This window comes from Octopus sinensis, linkage group LG21 (genome assembly GCF_006345805.1).
Source record: "Octopus sinensis linkage group LG21, ASM634580v1, whole genome shotgun sequence".
Classification (NCBI taxonomy): Eukaryota; Metazoa; Mollusca; class Cephalopoda; order Octopoda; family Octopodidae; genus Octopus; species Octopus sinensis.
Window position 1 is genome coordinate 28281836 of NC_043017.1, and position 25000 is coordinate 28306835.

A 25000-nucleotide genomic window follows, 5' to 3' on the forward strand; every position below is an offset into this window, starting at 1 on the left:
GCTTTATATATATATATAGGTCTAATATATACTCATACAGCTTTTATATATTAATATATATATAATATATATATAACACATGTATTATATTGTATAGGTCTAATATATACACATAACTGTTTATAATATATATTAATATATAACTCCCAAAGCTTATATATATATATATATATATATATAACTATATATATATACACACATGTAATATATATGTATAGGTCTAATATATACCCATACCTGTTATATATATATAATGTAATATATACCACCCAGCTTATATAGGATATATATATATATATATGTAATATATACTCACCACAGCTTATATATATATATATATATAGGTCTAATATATACTCATAACAGCTTATATATAATATATATATATAGGTCTAATATATACTCATAACAGCTTATATTATATATATATATTATATATATATATATAGATTATATATATATAGGTCTAAATATACTCATAACAGCTTATATATATATATATATATATATATATATATATGTATGTATATAGGTCTAATATTTACTCATAACAGCTTATATAAATATATATATATGTATATATAGTATGTATGTATGTATGTATATATTACATTCACATATCTCTACTTGTATGCAAACGGGGATTCTCCAGAGGTAATCTGGGTTTTTTTTTCTGTCTTTCTCCTCTTGTTATGTTCTTCTGCAGCTATTTATTATTACTTCTCTCACAACTACTAACGCTGTTGCTGCTATTTCTGTATTGTTACTAATAACCTACCTAATAACCAACTCTCCATGTAAGAAGCATGGATTTTGCAGCAATAATCATGTATGATCAGAAACCGCATGTTGATATAATGCTCGAAACATATATATATATATGTATCTTCAACTATCCTGTAGTTGCCTCCATTCCAGCTCCTTCTATATCTGTCGTATATTCCAATGTGTGTTCGGTGATGTCATTATGATATGTATATTACTAACTCGACTAACCAACCCAACAGCAACCAACAACAATAATTCTAAAACAAAGCTTCTTTATATTAAAACAAAAAAATCCTAAGAAAGCGAAAGGTAACTAAGAAAATTGTACCTTTTAAAATTTGATCTACAAATACTATCTTCGCAATTGTTTCTAACAATAAATATTAATCATCATTGTTAAATCAAATATGGATATGTGGGTACATATATTTAAATAAAGCCAATCTGTGTCTCATATATATATATACACACACACATATGTATATTATATACACACACACATATGTGTGGTATATATAATATATACATACATATGTTATATAAGATATATATTATAACACATACATCTGTATATATATATATATATATACACATACATATGTATATATATAGATATATTATATATATATATACACATACATATGTATATATATATATAACCATACATATGTATATATATTACACATACATATGTATATATATATACCATACATATGTATATATATATACACATATGCATATAATATACACAATCCTGCATTATATATATACATATGTATATATATATATATATATATATATACACATATGCATATATATATACACATACATAAGTATATATATTTTTGTGTGTATATATATATATAATGCCTGTATATATCTATGTATGTATATGAGATTGACATTGGCATCAATGTTTGTATAAAAGCAGCAAGTTGCATAATAATATAAGCGTAATATTTGAAGATTACCAAATATTCTTCCTAATTAATCTTCATAAAATTCGTATCAACACGTCAATGTATTTTGATATTTTAATTATTAGAAAAAATTCTGTTCCTCATTTAACATTAAATTACATTAATTAGTGAATTAGCAATATATAAACAATTTCTAAATTCTAAAAGCCATGAACTAACCAAATCGAAGCAAAATATGCAATATCAAAATACGGCAGCATTAAAAATAAACATTATCTTTCATATTACTTAGTCCCGTACATACATATACATATGTAGCTTTCTATACATTATATATATATATATATATATATACATATATATTACATCAACTTAAATAGGAGACATTTATAGTCGGCTTCAAAAAAAGTATTGCGGCATAATTTTTGCTGATTTTAGAATTGCATTATCCTTTGTGATTAACATTCATTTGCTCCTATATTTCTGAGAAAAATATTTTTATTCTCATCTAACCATCACTAAAGGGCATTATCAGAACCAATTTTGTTTCAGTTAAGCATTTAATTTCGATAATCACTTTTAAGTACAAGTGGTCAATTTCCAATGGATACTTGTACACAATTGGTTGTTTGTTTATCACAATATTTTTTTTCCTTATTTTCCATCAAATATATATTTTAAACTAATCCGATTGAACATTTCTTCATACAGCTTCCCTCGGGCATGTTTTATTATTACTAAAGGAATTTTTGTTTGTTTTATTAATATATTTTCTTTTTATACTAACGATATTTAATAAAATTCCACACACGCATACACACATAGATATATATACAAACACACACATATACATACACACATACATTATATATATATATATTATGCATATTAATTGGTTATATTTCTTATAAATGTTCACAGGTATTTATATTTTATTTATTCTAATACATATATACACACACACACACACATTATATATATACGCACATATATTAGTATGTGCACATTTCTTTGGACATTCGCACGAACGCACACACGCTCAAACACACACACTCACATGACACACACACACACGTTTTTGAAACTACTTCCATCTATATGTATATACCTATTTGTTTTCTAAATGTTCTTTATCTTTTTTTTCCGTCTTTAATATATTGAAATATTTATCACCACCTATTATGGTAATAGAATCGCCTATATGTGTATATTACTGTTTTGTCTGATTCTGTTTCGCTTTTTGTTATTTCATTTATTTGTTTATTTCTTTCTTGTATTTTTCTTAATTATCTCTGTTTTATTTGTTGCGGAAAAATACTTTTAGAAATTTTGATTTCCAGTTTTTTTCAGGGTAAGCTTATACCTCTCGGACCTTCACGTAAAAAAACCTAAATATTTGCACTCCTTAAAATTGTGTGCCAAAGGAACCCTATAATTCAGACACTTGTTATTTCATTTGCTTGGATGAAAATCGTTTAAAAAGAAAGTATAACAGAATCCCTTTAATTATTAATCTATCTAATATGGCGTAAAATAAATTATAGTAATAATTTCCACCTCCATATCCCCTGAAGTTCAACGATTCGTTTCACTGTGTCAGTAAAGCGTGTACCAGTCACTTGACTGTGAGACCTTGTTCTAATATTAGTTTACAAGCTGCGGAATATTTAGTACTTGGATACAATGGCTATACATGTTACAAGATGGTAACGGTTTTTAATGGCGTTGTTCACAGGTCAAATAAAACATGGCCGAACAGCTACAAAACAACGTCAATAACAACGGCGGCGACGACTCGAACAACATTTCAAATACAAAAAAATAAGAATAAACTAAAGATAAATGTGCTATCTCTAGCAAAAATCATCGACGACATCAAACTGTGTTGAGCATTTATACATGGCTATTGTTTCACTCCATTTCACGCGTACAACACAACACAGACAGAACAACAAAGACAGAGAAACAATATATTATTTCGAAGAACTTGCATGTTATGTTATAGATAAGATGACGTAAATTCAAGACATGGTTGGATAGCAACAAGAGCAGGAGACTAATGTCTATTGATGTAGCGTTTGAGCATTTGTTCTGTGTGTTTTATGGTCTTTATGGTTGGGTGTGAAATATCTTTAAATATATTGTTCAAAGACAAAGAGACAGAGAAAATAAAGTCCCATACGCAGACACATACACCGCCACAATCACTCTTTCTCTCTCTTACACACAAACACATATATAGTTATAAATTTGTGTGTGCGTATGTATATATATATAGATATATATATATATATATATATATTAATAGCGTGTATTTCTATGCATTATATTTATGTACACAACCACACACAGCGAAATGATACGCATATATACATAGCATGCACATACATGTATTCAGTTTTAAGCAATAATTATAGATATATATATATATATTATTATATATATATATATATGTGTGTGGTGTGTGTGGTGTGTGTGTGTGTGTGTGGTGTGTGTGGTGTGTGTGTGTGTTATATATATATATGTGCATGTATATATATATGCATATATATATTATGTATATATACATGTATATCTATGTATATATGTGTATATATATAGATAGATATACATACATACGTATATACATATGTACACATAAATATATACAATCGTATGTATGTACGCATGCACGTATATACATAAATGTGTATGTACGTGTGTGTGTGTGTACATAGCTTAATATTAAAACAAAGAAAGTGAAGAAAACCGTTATTGTCTGAATAATTATTTAACTTCAAAGCTTTGAAAAACAAAAACTTTACGTTGTCTAATTTACTGTAAGTTTGTAACGGATAACCAGCTTTGCACACAAAAGCACACGCACCCACACACACATAGACTCACGTGTGTGTATATATATATATAATATATATATAGCCAAGCATCTACATAGACAAGTCGAAAGTTTCTCTTTGTATAACATTAAATAAAAACTAGAATCTGACAGGTTGTCAGACCAACGTTTATAAATGTTTGTGTGCAAAAATATAGACAGACAGATATAGATAAATAGATAACTAGATACATACGTACATACATAGGATTGTCTAGTTTATTTAATTCTGCGCTCGTCATGTGTTAGAGGAATCCTCATGATTTGGATTCTCAATTCGTTTGATTGTTGCTCGTGATTAGTTTGTTAGTTTTTTTTCTTCTGATCATGAATACTTTCCCTCCTCAACACAAATATATTGTCGTAGGCTTTTTTTTTCATACAAACTCGCGTTGTGAAAAATGAGTATAGAATAGAAATATTTCCTTCCTTATTATCCCTTGATATGTTTTGTATTTTACTGGGGAAACTTGAGGAATAAAATCGGAATAGTCTTTGCATATTTTTGTTCGAGTAAAGATTCGCATGATTTTGAGTTATTTTTTTTTTGTGTGTGTGATATTTTGTTCTTGAGGGAAATAACCGATTGGATTTTGAGATCTAACGTTACCTTTAAATCCAAGTATTTGCAGTAAATAATATATGTAATAATTAATTACAGCATCGGTTGTCAAGCAATGCTAGGGGGACAAACACAGACACACAAACACAGACACACAAACATACACACAAACACACATACATATATACGACAGGCTTCTTACAGTTTCCGTCTACCAAATCTACTCACAAGGATTTGGTCGGCCCGAGGCTATAGTAGAAGACACTTGCCGAAGGTGCCACGCAGTGGGTCTGAACCTGGACCATGTGCTTCGTAAACAAGCCGCTTACCACTCCCACGCCTATTATTATTATTATTAGTAGTAGTAGTAGTATCACTTGAAGATTGGCAGCGAGTTGGCAGAATATTTAGCATAACAGACAAAATGTTTAGCATCTTTACGCTCCGAGTTTAAATTCTGCAGACGTCCACTTCACCTTTCATCCCTTCGGAGTCGTTAAAATAAGTACCAGTTCACCACTCAGGTGCCACGCAGTGGGACTGAACCCGGAACCATGTGGTTGGTAAGCAAGCTACTTACCACACAGCGACTCCTACGCCTAATAATAATTAAATAATAATAATAATAATAATTAAATAATAATTAAATAATAATAATAAAAATATTAAAAATAGTAATGAATATTATCTTATACATTTCTCAATATTTTTTATTTTTGTTTTTTATGCGCACGTTGATTTACGTCATCATCCTTAGATTTAGTCCTTAGGAAAGTAAAACATTTCAAATTGATAGTTATTATTCAATATACTTGGTTTTACGTCCTTGAACATTTTAATTAGTAGTTTATTGATTTATGTATTTATTCATTTGTGTACTTCAGTTTTCCTTTGAGGGTGACTAATTTTGAAATTTAATGCAAGAAATGAAATTCTAGCTTAAGGATAATAAATGTATCGAAGGACATCAAATCATTAATAATGGCTACCGTATATCCGATGTTATATATATAGCAACTAATACAGTAACTATAAACTAATAAACACATATATGTACATAACATTTCTATATGTAAGTATATATAAAATATGTATGTGTGAATATATATATATATATATGCGCAAACACACACACATATATATATATATATAAACATATGTGTGTGTATATATGAAGATATATATATGTGTGTATATATATATGCATATGTATGTGTATATAATAATGTGTATATCTATATATATATATGTGTGTGTGTGGTAAGTATGTATATATATATACATATATATATATATCAAAATAAGCAACAGGATAACGAGTAGAGATGCAGTACGACCGTTTCAAACGACTCCATTTAATTGAACAATGCAATCATTACATCAATTTAAATGCAGTGCCATCTTCAGCTGCACAAATACATGAATAGAATTTTAACAAATTTGGACACGTTAACATAATTTTTCCCAAATATTTTAACACTGCTAGAACATGGAAGAAATTCATGTTGTCGCTATCGTAGCTAAGAATAGACTACACTTCCAAGAATCGCATGAAGCTTATTGGGGGATATTATGTTGTAGCGGATTGTAATTCATTTCTAATTCAGTTATCTCTTGATCAACAACTAAATCTAAGACTAGAAGACTGTGTCTATTTTGAATAAAGCACAACAGTTGACAGTTCATGGCTGTGTATGTTCATAAATATTATCCTTTCATCAGAAAGGAAAAAAGACATTAGGAGTAGTCAACTGGATATCACTGTCTATAAAAAGAGGCTGGGAAGGAGAAGACTTTAAATCATGATGGTAATTGCTTGTTAAAGGGGCAAGGCGCTAAGAAACCTAAGATGTTAATACGGTGGAAATTTGGCTTTGGGGCCCGATGGGTAATTGTTTATAAGCAATAATATGTTATAAGCAATATTATGTTGTATAAAAATGAAATTTAAGATTTTCAAAATTATACCATAACCAAAACAGATAAAATGTGTGTATATATCAATTATAAACATAAAAAAAGAAAGAGTTCATAGATTATATAAATCAATAGAAAAATATACTACAGTGATACATTAATGTAACAAGATATATTAAAAACATTATAATATAAATGGCTCGCTAGCAATAAAAAATCACAAAGGGATTAATAAGAAAAGGGGTGCAAAATAGCACCAGCGGTTGCTAAAGAGTCAAAATTAACACTAACCTCATTATGTTTACGAGACGATAAATGCACAAAAAGAAATAATTGGACTAAGCTTTATCAATTGAGCTCTTGTTCCTCTTCAGAAGCATCTACCAACATCTAAGGGTTACAGAGATGGCTTACTTTGTGATAATTCATAAGAATAGAAAGCCGTTGATAAACAAGTGGATTTGGTAGGCGGAAACTGAAAGAATCCTGCCGATATAGATATATATATTTATACACATACATAAATAGGGAGAGTTTACGAAAAAACAAAAGACGGAGACAGGTGTTGTACAAAACAAACAGATGTATTAGTATAACGCTCAGGAATAGAGAAAGTCTTTTACGTTTCGAGCCTATGCTCTTCTACAGAAAGGGACACGGAAAAAGCAAGGATAGAAAAAAAGGATAGAAAAAATGTGTGTAGTGGCTAACGATCTATCATGGCGACTGATTATATGTCTTATATGTATATATATATGTATATATATATATATATATATGTATGTATGTAAACATTTTTTGCGTTATGAGATTAAAAAACCCAAAGCTGAGTAGATTTTAGAACTTTTATAGACTGGTCTTACAGTTGTTTCCATGATATTTATTATATCCCTTCATCGGAGACGGTGTGAGAGGATAGTTAAGTAATAGTTAATTTAGATATATGTATGTATTTGTTTCTGTGTCTGTGCTTGTCTCACCGACACACCATCGCTTAGCAACCGATGCTAGTGTGCTAACGTCCTTGTAACTTAGTGGTTCGACATATGAGACCGATAGAATAAGTACTAGGCCTACAAAGAATAAGTCCTGGAGTCCATTCGTTCGACTAAAGGCGGTGCCACAGAATGGCCGCAGTCAGATGACAAACAAATAAAAGAATATAAAAGAATGTATAAGTAGATATATTTAGATATAGATGGGCAGGCACACGTATATACGCATATGTCTATCTACATATACATGTTCAGTACCACATTCCTAACTTACATGTGCTGTTCATAATACAGAATCAGCAGCGTTTTCACCGGGAAAAATTCTTTTAATGACGCAATATATACAGGTTGTATACAAACTTTTTCTGTATTGCAATAAGGTTACAGAATTACAATATATTCAGAATATGGAAGAGAATATAAAAATAATCAATGACACATGTTGAACGTAGGTGTGTAGTGTAAATGCCAGAAGCTACAGTTTTTCGTCCCGGAAAAATCCCTTTAAAGACGTATAATTCAAAAACAGCACACACTCCGGAGCTAGGCGAATCGATAAAGCCCAGAAGTGTTCACGAAAGCTTCAGATACATATTTCACTGTATTTCTAGCTTATCAATGACGCACATTCGAATCACTTCCGAAACGAAATTGAAATGCCTAGTGTATAATATATAAAGGCAGTGTATAAAATATTTGCTGATTTGCATTATAGAGTTTGCTTCAAGCACATAAGCTGAACATTTTATATATGTGTGTGTGTATATATATATATATACATACATACATACTCTCTTGTTTCAGTCATTTTATTGCGGCCATGCTGGAGCACTGCCAGCAGTCGAGCAAATTGACTCCAGGACTTATTCTTTGTAAGCCTAGTACTTATTCTATCAGTCTCTTTTGCCGATCCGCTAAGTTACGGGGACGTAAACACACCAGCATCGGTTGTCAAGTGATGTTGGGGGGAAGGACAAACACAGACACACAAAACTACGCACACACAAATATACATATGCATGTATACGACAAGCTTCTTTCAGTTTCCGTCTACCAAATCCACTCACTAGGCTTTGGTCGGCCCGAGGGTATACTAGAAGATACTTGCCCAAGGTGCCATGCAGTGGGACTGAACCCGAAACCATGTGGTTGGTAAGCAAGCTACTTACCACAAAGCCACTCCTGCGCCTCAATAATTATATATATATATATATATATATATATATATATATATAAGTAAAATGATGCACAGTCGTATACATACTTGTGCGTGTGTATGTGTGTGTGTGTGTGTGTGTACGTACGAAAGCGTTTATGTGTGCGTATTCAGAATGTGTAACGACATTGTGAGCCTAAAGAGACAAGTAATCCTAAACAACTAGCACATTATAATGTTAAGATTATTTAGTGATAAAAATTATGGTTATTTTTTATGAGAATATGCATTCAAATTTTCATCCTTCCAAGTTTGGACACTGGCCACTTATTTAATCCGTCTAGCTCAACTGAGCTGCAACTGGCGAACATTTTACATAGGAAAGGTACCAAGACAAACTGCGCTCAGTTTTTGGTCACTTCATTACTAATAATATATTGTTGAAATAAAGTACTTGTATACTGTCAACTTAATGTGATAAACCCATGAAGGGAATCATACAACTGCATAAATCCCTTCATGGGTCTGCCACATTAATTTGACAGTATACAAATACTTTATCTTACCACTACTGCATAAATCTCTCTGAGATATTTAGAAACATATTGTTCATTGTTCTGAAAAAAATGTTTCCTTGTTGCTTCTTAACACACAGAGAGCGGCATTCTTGCCTTTTTCTTTCTTGGTAAATTAAGACACTCATTAACTTTCTTTGCCGACCCTTATTTTTTTCTCACTTGTCTTTATTAAACCCTAAAGCTCTTTTCATAGAATTATTTCAAACATTTGCCCATATAAAATAGAATTTGAGTTCTCCAGTCAGTCATTTTTAGTACTCTTTATGTATTTCAAAACGTTTGTTTGCAACACACGCGCCGGCGAGCGCGCGCAGACACAAATACAGCACATGCAGATAGACGCACATATTTATAATATATATATATATATATATATATATATATATATATATATATATATATATATATATATTATATATGCGTCTGTGTATCTATGTACGTATGTATATATATGCATGCATAGATTATATACATCTCTTTCTATATGTATGTATGTGTATATATATGAAGATATATATATAAGATATATATATATACATACACCACACAGACACACACACATATATATATATATATATATATATATGAAGAAATAATATATCACACACACACACGAAGAAATATACATATATATATACACACTCAAAGAAATAATATATATATACAAACACACACACACACACGAAGAAAATAGATATACAAACACACACACACCACACACACGAGAGAATATATATACTCACACACACACACGCACACACAGAATAATATATACACACACGAATGTGTATATATATATATATATATATATAATATATATATATATTACCTTTGTATGTAGACATGCAGGGATGTTGACAAGCAAACGCACATATAGTATCTTTAAGCGATTAAATGCTTGAATTCTGTTTTTTTTTCTTTCTTTGAGATTATTTCTGAGCCTCAGGCCTAACAAGTTTGGTTCAATGGTTCACTGTCTTTGTGCGTATGTGTCTATATATGTGTGTGTCTGTATATCCTTTGAGATACATATGCTAGTGCATTCGTACGTATAATCAGATGATGTAGGAGTTGCCGTTTCTTTGTGAATCTATTTGAGAACGAACTATTGTAGGGAGGGAATATACCGCTTTATTGAATTACCGGATATTCATTTCTATGGAGATACCTCAAGAGATTTCATTATATGGGATAGTACTCTAACGCACTTACTAATTTGACGCAAAATATTATTTACCGAGAACAAAAGATAAAACACAAAATAATAGCTGTGGTCTATCGGGATTCCATGTTGCCCCTGCAGGGATGCCTATATGGTTTTATTAGGTGTATAACGTATATAAGTGTTTGAACTGACTCATTGTATGCACTTATTCAATATGCCAATTTGATGTTTCGTGATCGATAACCATTCCCGGGGAGCAGAGGTTACGTAAAACATTTGATTGCGTTTTAATTGATGCATTATCTATGATTCAACATTCAATAATATAGGGTATGCTGCTTCTTTTAGCTGGTTGTAAGTTGCTAGTGTTACATCCCACCGCTTTTGTAGGGTAATAAAGGAATTAGGTCAGTAAAGTTTGTTCTTAAACCTACATAACTATCGCCGTTTTAGTTTCGTTACATGTAATGTTAGCTCCTTATATAACTGATTTATACATACAGGTTTTTCTGAATAGGCTTTGTACTTTCATTGTGACTGTTGTTTTCTTTGAAGTTTATATTCCAACACCAACAAAGAAATCTCGCCATTTATCATTTCAAACCAATATTCCTTACAGTACACATCATGTACAAAAACTGCACCAACATCTAATTTCATCAAAGGAACCAAATAAATGTGATAGGCGTACACAGTTGTAGAGAAAAATTCACAAAAGAAAGTCCAGTACATTTCACCATTTCCACTAAATTTTAGTACGCACATAAACAAAAGTTTATTTCATCTTATAAATTATTTACTTAAGAACTTATGCAGAGGCAAATCTTTAGCCTTAAAATATTTAACTAAGAGACTACACGAAAGCTTCTTAACATCTATAAATACTTACTTCTAAATTTGGCAGAAAGCCGGCATTTTCAGCCGAGAAAGTCAAGTTATACTATTTTTATCGACCCAAAGGCAAAGCACAACACGGTGGGATTTGAACTTAGAACGTAATGAATCGGAAGATATAATGCAAAGCATATTTTTCTCCGATGCGCTAACAATTCTGGTTTCACACCTCCTTTATAGACGTTAACAAGAAATTATAATGGTAAGGATAGCCAGAAATTCAAATAATGTAAAACAAAGAGCAAAATTATAGTATGTTGTCAACCTAATGTAATTTCTTTATTGCCCACAGGGGGCTAAACATACAGGGGATAAACAAGGACAGACAAAGGGATTAAGTCGATTACATCGACCCCAGTGCAAAACTGATACTTATTTACTCGACACCGAAAGAATGAAAGGCAAAGTCAACCTAGGCGGAATTTGAACTCAGACAGTAAAGACGACGAAATACAGTAACGTATTTCGCCCAGCGTGCTAACGATTCTGCCAACACGCCGCCCTAATATCAACCTAATGTGACAGTCCCATGAAAGGGAAGAACGCTACTGTTATTTAGTCCTAGGAAACACAGTTTCCTGTTAAGTTAACAACATACTATCACTTTATCGTTGCTGCAACTGCATAAACTCCCCAGGGCGATTTGGAAATGTATTATATACAGTGGAGAAGGTTAGCCACTGGATTTGGTTAAACAGATACGATGAGCGATGGCTAGAAGGATATTGAGCTAAATTTGATAACCAGCTGATCTAGCAAGCAGGGGCTCATATCAGTGAGGGGGACCGGTGTGCATTGATGCCTATTTCTTTACTACCCACAAGGGGCTAAACACAGAGAGGACAAACAAGGACAGACAAACGGATTAAGTTGATTACATCGGCCCCAGTGCGTAACTGGTACTTAATTTATCGACCCCGAAAGGATGTAAGGTAAAGTCTACCTCGGCGGAATTTGAACTCAGAACGTAACGGCAGACGAAATACGGCTAAGCATTTCACCCGGCGTGCTAACGTTTCTGCCAGCTCGCCGGTGTGCATTAATGCCGTCGAGGTTGGCCCCGAAACGGCGCGCATTCTCTCCTGATGACCCCATACACTTACTGGCTTCCGGTATACGGAGCATTTGACTGGTAGCACTTGCATGTGCAAGTTGTTTGCAAGACATCTATTTTGGAAGCGTAAAATATTTGCAAAAATTAAGCTATATTTACTACTATTGTAACAATTAAAATTAATCTACGCAGCAATAAAGGTATGATTGTAAACTCTGTCAACATAAATATATATATATCCAGGCTATTACAAGGAATTATTGTTACAAATCTGGCAACACATCTCAAAATTTCGAAACAGCAGAAGCAACATATAATTAGATGTCCAAATTTAGATAAAGGACTAAATGACAATCAATTAAATGATTTCTATAATCTTTCTATCAAAGACAGGCAGTAGGTTTTTAACAACAAGCCTAGATATTGAATGAGCGAACACAATGAAAACTCATGTGCTCTTACGTGAGCAGGATCTTGTTAAATGACAACATTACTATCCCCACGGCAATTTTGTCAAATCCTAATAGAACATGACAGTTCCATCTCGTATATACGTTTGAATTTTCTTATTACTAAATATATTTTCATATATATATATATTATATATATATAATATATATATATATATATAAAATATTATTCGAGACAAAACCACTATTTTGCAAAACAAACAAGGAAAGACTTAATTAATACATAAAATTTTAATAAATATATTAAAATTTTATGTATTAATTAAGTCTTTCCTTGTTTGTTTTGCAAAATAGTGGTTTTGTCTCGAATAATATTTTATAATATTTTACTATAAAATCGATTTAATCCTAAATCTGATTTTTTCCCTGTAAATTTGGATTTATTCCCTAATATTTATTATATATATATATATATATATATATATATATATATATATTTTACTGCCCACAAGGGGCTAAACAAAGGGGGGACAAACAAAGACAGACAAAGGGATTAAGTCGATTACATCGACCCCAGTGCGAAACTGGTACTCTATTTATCGACCCCCCAAAGGATGAAAGGCAAAGTCGACCTCGGCGGAATTTGAACTCAGAACGTAACAACAGATGAAATACGGCTAAGCATTTCGCCCGGCGCGCTAACGATTCTGCCAGCTCGCCGCCTTATATATACGTATGAGAACAAAAATGCAATAGAGGACTATAAAAAACATCCAGACAGACAGACAATACAAAGGCAGATAAGAGAAACAATTAGAATGATAGGGGAAAAGAAGACGAGTTATTAGTGGGCTTCTTTCTTCAGTCAAGTACCAGACGTCATGACCATTTCGGGTAATTACACTTGAGATTGTTCGATTTGGTTACCCCCCAAAAAAACTAAGCCAAGAGCATTAGACCTCTTTGTAAGAAAGCTAGCAAATGTTTATAACTACAAAGGCAAAAAACGGAGAACATGGTACATAATTACGAATATAAGCAACAAGGATAGCAACAGGTGACTTTCGACTGAGAACGAATCAAATTGAGCTGGCGTGTATGAAGTGAAAGCCTAAGATCTATGTGTGCGCGTGTTTGAATGGTATATTTATATATCAAGCACAATTCCACCTGACCTCAGAATGTGTGGTTGCTAAACAACCATCGTAATCAATTCACCTTCTTGACATTCCATATAATTTGAATGGGCGTGAGTGGAAAAAATATAGATAAACACGTTGTCAAATTGATGTGAATTTACAACACAGCTGCAAATCTCTCGTAGATATTTCGAACATGTTAAAACCAGGTGTGAAATAAATTCAAACTACAGAGGTGTGTAAACAAAAGCCCAACACGTTAGAAAATTTACAGCTAGGCAGGGTTTTTTTTTCTTTGGTGGGGGGCGTGGTGACCCCCTTCGGCCAGACACTGACCATGGGATTGCACCTAGAAAGTTACCCCATCAGGCCAGGCACAAGTCTGGGCAAGCTTGTTTTATGGAAGACCAGCAGTCGCCCATGCATACCGGCCTACCCTCTCCACGTCACCGATGTTGTCCAAGGGAAAGGCAAAGGGGCCGATACAGCTTGGCACCTGTGACGTCGCAACTCATTTCTGCAGCTGAGTGGACTGGAGCAACGTGAAATAAAGTGTCTTGCTCAAGAACACAACACGCAGCCCGGTCCGGGATTCGAGCTCACAACCTCACGATCGTAAGCTCGACGCTCTAACCACTGAGCCACGCGCCTTGGTGGGGGGGCACACTACTCCTAAATCCCGGTATATGATGTATTTTTTGTTCCTACACATCGGGGATCTAGATTATCTGTTGAAATTACTTGGCTTAATTTTAATTTTCGTATTTCGGATACGAAGAAATAGGCATCAGCCCTACACTTTTAAAATTGTTTGAAAAAACTATCAATCTCCTTTACAGATTTCAATATTATAAATTAAACAGGTTTTAAACATTTAGAGAAAGCATGAAAAATGGAAGAAATAATGAAATGCTAGATTAAAGATTTGCCGTACAGAGTTGCATCACTTTCTCTCAGGTGTTGAAACCTCGTCAGGCTTTCGCTGTCTTTCATGATTTTCAGATCAATAAAATATACAGCCGAATGTACAGGAAAGCCTTTGAATGGATTTTAAAATTTCCCCTCTAGCTTTCTGTAACTGTGCCAATAATCATTATTATTAATGTCTATTACATTTCAGCCTTTGATTTTTTTTTTCACTTTATCTATTTATTTCCTTTTTTTTTTATTTATATGCCTAAAATATATATATATATAATATATATATATATATATATATATATATATATATATTTTACATAAAAAGAAAACATTCGCCGTTTTGTTAGGTTTCTGTTTTGCGATTTTTTTTTAATGTTTATTTAAATGATTTCTAAAAGTTTCGAATTTTTATTGCAGGGCAAAAGAATAATATTGTTAATATTCAGTATATTATTATTATTATTAATACTCATAGCAGTATCGGAAGAACGGCGAGCAAAAATTCCCCGTAGTGATTATCTGTGTTATATTTTATATTCTGAATTTAAACTGTGTATATAAATGAAAGATATACTTGCATTCATGAAAGCAGGAAGAAAACATGTCGAAAATTCACACACACAAGCAACACACAAACACATACATATATATGCACATATATAAAAATATACAAATTATATATATATATAATATACATTGTACATACTTATTAAATATGTATGTATATATTACATATATAAATGTATATATACACAAATATATATGTAATTATTACATACATTTAAATACACATATACAAAATATATAATATGTAATATATATGTATATATAACTAAATATACAAAATATATATAATATATATATATATATATATATATATATATATATATATATATATATACATATATATTATGTATATATATATGAAGGCATCTGTATACTTACAGAACTTACGCAAGCAAGAATATACATCATTAGGAAATAGATGCATTGTTTTAATTTTTTTTAACGATGTCTTAAATTTTAGCTTCCATTCTTATTTTGTGTTTTGCTTTGCTTCGCTTCGCTTTGCTTTTTCTTTGTGCTGTCATTTGCCAAATACATAAATCGCCACGAGTATTAAATATATATATTTTTTGTTACATTTTAATTCTGTTGTGTTAAAAATATTTATATTCATCTGTTGATACGTAACTTCTTCTAAACCGAATTTCTATTTAATGTTACCGGATCTAATCTGTTGGACATAAAAATATATTTCTATTGTTTACTCTGTATAAATATGTAATCGATTACGCATGAAATTATTTCTGTATATCAGTTAGATAGAGATCAATATAGAATATATGGTTAGATCCCAGAGAGTGAGAGCTGATATCAAGAGACTGTGTTTCGATTTAGTTTGTTATTTAACTCGCATAGCGCACTTGGGAAAGAAATGCTACAACGCAACAGAATTCCACTTTCCACTCTTCAGTAAATGAGATATTTTCTACTTCAGGGGAAAATGCATCCACATACACACAGACTCCACCTCAAGCAGCGTATCATGTGTGTGTGTATGTATATATATATTTATTTATATATAGGTGTGTGTGTGTATGTAAAGAGACAGAGAGATACACGTAAATATATACTTACAAATGTGTGCTTGTACATATGTACCTATACATACATGCCCTTTTAGATAGATATATAGATAAATAGATAGATGTACATATATACATGTAAATGTGTGTGTGTGTGTGTGCGTGTATAATGAATTAATTAATTCATAGCCTCCCGAAGGTACGTTACGAATTTTTCTTCAAGCACTCATACACACGAATTAGAATGTATGGATACACATAAATAAATACATACATCTAAATTCAGACATATGTATTCTCATCTCATAATACTATATACATATATATATATATATATATATATATATATATATATAACTATATATATGCTTATATGTGTTTTTCTACATAATAATATATATTTGCATATACATATATACATATATATATATATATATACACGCTTATATGTGTTTTTCTACATATATATATATATATTGCATATACATATATACATATATATATAATTATACATGCTTATATGTGTTTTTCTACATATATATATATATATATATACCTATATTGCATATATATATATATCTATATTATATATATATATATATACACATGCTTATATGTGTTTTTCTACATATATATACATATATATGTATGTGTGTATTAATATATATGAATATACATATATTCATCGTTACAGTTATATCAGAGCTATAATATAAGTAAACATAAGAAATTCTAGGTTTTAAATTTTAAATATCTTTAGAAGAGAAGACACGATAAAAGTTTTTATGCGTATCAAACAATTCTGCTAGTTCCAGAAATAGAATCATTTACTTAGCTCTTTCCTTGCCTGATATAATGAGTGGAACGTCGCTCGAAGCTACACCTACATGAACGTTCATTATAAATCCGATCACTAGATATCTTTTGAAATCTTCCACATAACGTTACGTTTTGAGTGCAAAACACACCGATTTTCAACTTCTCCTTTCATCCCTCTGACAAAGTTTGTTAAATGTTTACCAGAGGATAAGTTTGAGTTAATTTAATTAACTTCAAACGCATTTTCTTGTTCTAAGACTAAAAAAATTAAAACATCTATATATATGCGCACTGCTCACAGCAATATGGCTTTTTCAGTAATGTGCTGGCACATCAGACATATTCGCCTTCGGCATGTATCACGTGTGCAGATTCAATTGAATTAATTTCATATTAATAAATTATCACCATGAGTAATTTAATTTAATTGAATAGAAACGTAAATATACTGCCGGTATTATGTAATATGTTTTTATTGTAGATATGTCGGTAGCCTCAAGTTTTCAATTCATATCTTTTTGGGGAGGTCATTATTTTATTCTCATCTCTCTGGGAGAAGGAATTAAAAGCACTGGCTGAAAAAAAGTTATAGAATTTATAAATAATGGAAACTATAAGAATTTTTCCTTTCTTGAAAGTTAGTTCTAATCTTCGTTACATGTGGACAACTAACTTCAAATATACTTTGAACTTTTCCAGTTTAGAAAATGCGGCATACCCAGTTATATGCTGTAATACTTATTCTTCTCATGAATTTTAGACCTCATTTGTGTTTTATAGCTTTCATACCCGAGATTTAGGCATATTCTTGTATGCATTTGAAGTACTGATTCCAAACATAACAGTTTTCGCAATGATCTTTACATAATCAGTAATAACAAAAGTAACCAACTTGAAGTCATTAAGACAATGCATGTATTGAAAATAATCATATCAACAAATCAAATGACTGAAACAATTATTTCTTTATTACCCACAAGGGGCTAAACACAGAGAGGACAAACAAGGACAGACAGACGGATTAAGTCGATAATATCGACTCCAGTGCGTAACTCGTACTTATTTAATCGACCCCGAAAGGATGAAAGGCAAAGTTGACCTCGGCGGAATTTGAACTCAGAACGTTGCGGCAGACGAAATACGGCTACGCATTTTGCCCGGCGTGTTAACGTTTCTGCCAGCTCGCCGCCTTAGAATGAAAATTTCAAAGGGGACGCCCGGGATTGAACCGGGGACTTCTCGATGACTGAACTGACTGAAACAAGTAAAGAGAGAGATAGTATATCGGTTTAGGCCTCCTTGAAATTGTATTTTACTATACATTTGAAACTATTGGAGCTGTCACTAAAAAATACATACTAAAACATAGAATGATCATTTATTCTGAAATCTAAGAAGCATTTTTTTATAGATCAAACAACAGCGAGGTTATCGAGCAGACATACTGAACGCTCTAGCAAAAACTTGCTCTCATATATATCACAATTTCACTACGAGATTGTTTACACTTTCTTTTTATAACGCTGACGAAATATTGTTGCTTGCTTGAATGACCAGTCTTTTTTCTAGTAAGCCATCCAGGTGAACGTTTGTGTAATCAGACTTACTGAAATTAGATAGGATGTCCTCTACTAATTCAGAGTGAGTTCTTTATCTTATGATTACCAAAGCAGTTTTAAGTGTTGTCAAATCGAGGATTATATTGAAGAGTCGATTTTGATCTTTAAATCCCCTCAATGTTTATCTATTATAATCTCTCTCATTTACGATCCACCAAAATATCGGTTTTATGGCTGTGAGCTAGCAGAATTGTTAGCATGCCGTGTGAAGTGATTAGCGGCATTTCGTCCGTTTCTACGTTGACTTTGCCTTTCATCCTTTCGGCATCGATGCCAACTGAGTACTGAAATCGATGTAATCGACGTACATACTTTTCCGAAAATGGTAACCTTCTGCCAAAATTTGAAACCAATATTGGAGGTGATATAGCATCAAAACGGATGAATGTTTCTTTTTCGTTCAGTGCCCCAAATATAAACAAGAACAGGTCTAACTTCTCAAGGCCCCAATGTGTAAAGTAAACCATGTTATCATATCTTAGCGCATGAATGTAAACTTCAATATATAAAGAGATATGATATATCTCCAAGTCTATATATTATAGGGAAACAATCATAAGAGACATGTGGAATCAGTGCTTCAAATATATACAAGAAGGCTCCCAAATGTAGCCCCTAATTTCAGCGCATGAGTGGAAACCTCGGAATTAAAAGGGACTTGATTACATTCTCTATTTCCAAATCTATAGCTTATTGATAAAACTGCAGGATACAGAATGAATACCCTAAATGTATACACGATCACGACTAACTTTCAAGCCATTTAAACGTGCAAGTGGAGATTTCAGCTTAAAATGTAGAGTGTGTAGGAGAAATTCAAGCATGCTCCAAAGCAATGACCCAATTAATCACAAAATTATGTCGATAATCAACGTCACCAAACTGACATCCTTGCAATGTTTACAACAAAACTGGACTTAATCGTAGATAGGAATGTTGAAATTATAGCCAAAGCAAAAACAATTCTACCTTTTACCTCATTGCCTTCTAACCAACGCATTTGAAATCTTTGTTGCGCTTATGCGACGCCATCGCAGAAGGGAAATCTATAATCGAATAGGATTATTCATTTTAGGCAACTGTCTAGCTAAATTTAACGTTATAGAATTTAAAATATACAGGAACAGCAGTGTACTATTAACCCGCAATAATAATTAGCACAGATTGGAGCGACATAGAGATGATTAAATTAACACTTTCAAAGGATTTGACCTTAAAATTACACTGAACACAAATCCCAGCCTAGTGAATCACATGCATATACAAATCAGGAAATATGGCTTTGACTAATGTAACACTGAAAAGCGTAGGTGAAATTAGCTTCATTACACCAGTTCTCAAAACAGTGTCTTTCGCAAGAATTAAGCTCGGAAAGTCAATATAAATTTAGGAAAATGCAGCGGACTGTTGTATTTCAATCATACTATTTCAACGGTCAATAAGACCTCACGTATCAATTATTAATTCTAATGATTTCGATTAGGTCCTTTTGTGTTATATCTATAATATTGCTAATAATATTATCATAGTCAGAATATGTCAATAGTATTTTGATTCAGTTACTTAGCTTTTTACGAAACTACCAGATATCAGCAGCTCTCACACAGATATTTATATATATTGGAAGGTTTGGAGATGATGTACAGGTATTTTATATGAGAAGAAATGAGGTACTCAGAAAATCGGATGGTTTATATTTACAGATATATATTTGTATTTTTTATACATCATATAACTTAGATCATGTATTAGCGCTTTCTCCCATTCTAGTGGGGTTTTCAAATCAAATCGTTTATATATATATATATATGGTATATATATATATATATATGCAGTAAATACTAAAATCAGAGCTGTAAAATTTACGTAATTTCTCGGTAAGATAATGTTATTCATTCAGTCAGTGAGTAAATATTTCATTTTCTACATACCTTTACGCTACATCTCTAGTTTTCTGTTAGTGGAATATATGAAAATTGCAACAGTTACAGTTATTTGTATGTTATATGAACACAATGAATTCATACGTATATATATTTCTATATATATATGTATAAATCTAATATACAGTCCCTAAGATATGACACACTAATTGCTCTGATACAAAACTATTAAACATTTTACAATTTCAGGAGAAGCCATATGTGATGGTTAAAGATGAAAATGCCGAGGGGAATAGTCGGTACGAAGGATTCTGCGTAGATTTGCTGCATGAGATAGCACAAATTGTTGGATTTGAGTATATAATTGAGTTGGTGCCCGATGGCAAATATGGCGCCCCAAATGACAATCTGGAGTGGGATGGAATGATACGACATTGATTGACAGGTAAATTAATATTTTACTTTCATTTTTCATTGTATTATTGATATATATAATATATATATATATAATATATATATATATATATATATATATGCTTGTTTACATTGTCAGTGTTATTATGTGTTTTGAATTTCTATATATGTATATTTGTATGCAAATGAAAACGTTATAAAAACTTGGGTCATACGTGAATATACAAGTCCACTACTTAAATTTAGATGTATGGTTCCATCTTATTACGTATGTTACGTAAATATATATGCAAAAATTGCATCTGTCGATCCATCTATTTATCTATCAATCTCTGTGATATATATATATAATATATATAATATATATATATGTCATATATATATATATATAGATATATATAGGTCATATATATATATATATTATATATATATACATATATTGTATGTACGTAGTATATATATATATACATATATGTATGTACGTAGTATATATATATATATATATATATATATATATTTTTATTTATATATATAGTATATGTATGTACGTAGTAATAATATATATATATATATATATATATATTTATATATATATACATATATGTATGTATTATATATATCATATACGTATGTAGTATATATATATCATATATATATATCTTATGTATATTTGTGGGGGCGCACATAATGGATGATTTACATTTTTTATGGATAGTATATGTGTATGTGTGTGTGTCTGTGTGTGTGCGCGCGCACTGGTATGTGCTTGCGTGTGTTTGTGTGCGTGTATTCGCGTGTGTATACTTCTGTGCAACGCTGTATATATTTATGCGTTCTTGTGCGTGTGTAAGAATATATATTTCGCTATTGCAATAATGCCAAAATTAATAATAATAGTCATAGAACATCGAATTGCTGGCAAGGTATTGAAACACAAATTATATTGAAATGTATTTAATGTTTGAAACGTTTCCTTTCAAGATAGTCTTGTCAATAGACTTTGCAGGAACAATGTATAGTGCCAATGATAATAATGTGGCCAATTCCTCGTATTTCGCAAATAGGATGCGTGTTTATTAGATGTGTTAATTGTGTCAGCGTGTGTATTTGTAAATATTTACCTGATTTCCTCAATAGATATACGAGCATGTTTGTGTAACATACATAAATATGAACGTGAATATATATATATATATATATATATATATATATAATATATATACATATATATATAACAATTATATATATATACATATATATATATACATATATACATGCGTGTGTGTGTATGTGGGTGGCATATATACGAGTGTCTAGATAAGTGTGTTAAACATTGTATATATAGGTGAACACATACACACACGTATGAGAATATATATATGATTATATGTTTGTGTGATTGTGTGTATGTATATGCGTATATGAATGTATATACATGTCGAGAAATATATATACATATGTGTGTAATCTACACTATATGTACATATGTTATATATATATATATTATATTTGTATGTATGTGTACATGTTATTAGATGTATTTGTGTATGAGTGTATATGAGTGCGCGTGTGTGTTATGCGCAACGCACTGTTAATCAGAAATATTTCAAATTTTACAAAGCCTAGCTGTGTGAGGGAAATAAGAACACAAATGCACGCCGCTGAAGAGCATATAAGAAATGTGCTTTTATTCCTGTGTCTCTCATTTCTTTGATAAACGTATATATCGTATATATAGGCGCAGGAGTGGCTGTGTGGTAAGTAGCTAGTTTACCAACCACATGGTTCCGGGTTCAGTCCCACTGCGTGGCACCTTGGGTAAGTGTCTTCTACTATAGCCTCGGGCCGACCAAAGCTTTGTGAGTGGATCTGGTAGGCGGAAACTGAAAGAATCCCATCGTATATATGTATATATATATGTGTGTGATGTATGTTTGTGTGTCTGTGTTTGTCCCCCTAGCATTGCTTGACAACCGATGCTGGTGTGTTTACGTCCCCGTCACTTAGTGGTTCGGCAAAAGAGACCGATAGAATAAGTACTGGGCTTAGAAAGAATAAGTCCCGGGGTCGAGTTGCTCGATTAAAGGCGGTGCACCAGCATGGCCGCAGTCAAAATGACTGAAACAAGTAAAAAGAGAAAAAAGAGAAAAAGAGATAAACATTCATAGGCGCGCACATATTTATATGTGTAGGTACTAATAATAACAGTAAGAACAGCAACAACAATAATAATAATCTTATAGTTAGAGAAAATGAAGGAATTGTCCCTTGATTATTTATATACAGATTCAAATTTTCCATGGAAATGAAATGAAATTGGACGACAGAATAAAATAATAAAATATATTTATGTTATTACGCTAAAGTGTTTATACACTACAGGAGGATGTTTTAACTAAAACGTTATTTTTCATATACATGTGTAGGCGCAATGGCCCAGTGGTTAGGGCAGCGGACTCGCGGTCGGAGGATCGCGGTTTCGATTCCCAAACCGGGCGTTGAATGTGTTTATTGAGTATTTGTTTTCGAGTCACGGTGGCAAGCTGGCAGAAACGTTAGCGCGCCGGGCGAAATGCTTAGCGGTATTTCGTCTGCCGTTACGTTCTGAGTTCAAATTCCACCGAGGTCGACTTTGCCTTTCATCCTTTCGGGGTCGATAAATAAAGTACCAGTTTCGCACTGGGGTCGATGTAATCGACTTAATCCCTTTGTCTGTCCTTGTTTGTCCCCTCTATGTTTAGCCCCTTGTGGGCAATAAAGAAATATATTTGTTTTCGAGTGTCGCTTTGCTATACTCTATTTTCATCATCTATCCATGGGCAATATTGTTTAGGCTTAAACCCATAATACAAAATTTACTCTTCCTTTTCCTTTTCCGTGCTAACGATTCTGTCAACTCTCAGCCCTCGTTAACTTCATAATAATAACAACGATTGCAAACTACTGTGCCTCCTAAACGGTCGCAAATTCTTTATTGGGAAGCTGCCCGCAAAATATCCAATTATTTCTCTATCATTTCGTTGGAGTATGATATTTAAGCAACTCTCACGACAAAACGGACGACCTCCTGGGTTTTACTTATTTTCATAATATGGTCAAATGTAGTGCGATTCTCAGCGATGCAGCTAATCCAGGAAACCTGTCGCTCTGCAATAAGGCTTTTGAGAGCATTCAGCGCAATAATTATAATTTCCTCCCGAGCATTTTCACACATAAACAATCAGAGAGAAACAAACAGACATATATTTGCGCGTTAGTGTATATAAACAAAATGCACATACATTGTGCATATATATATATATATATAGATAGATATATAGAT

At 31.9% G+C, this 25000-nt stretch overlaps 1 protein-coding gene across 1 annotated transcript in view; it reads left to right on the forward strand.

The window, feature by feature from the left end:
- The window catches only part of LOC115222821 (glutamate receptor ionotropic, kainate 2-like), a 310276-nt gene that overhangs the window by 260116 nt on the left and 25160 nt on the right, over positions 1 to 25000 (forward strand). Inside the window, 1 exon segment of the mRNA XM_036511777.1 lies at positions 21514 to 21709. Within this exon segment, the coding sequence (XP_036367670.1) occupies positions 21514 to 21709 (196 nt within the window).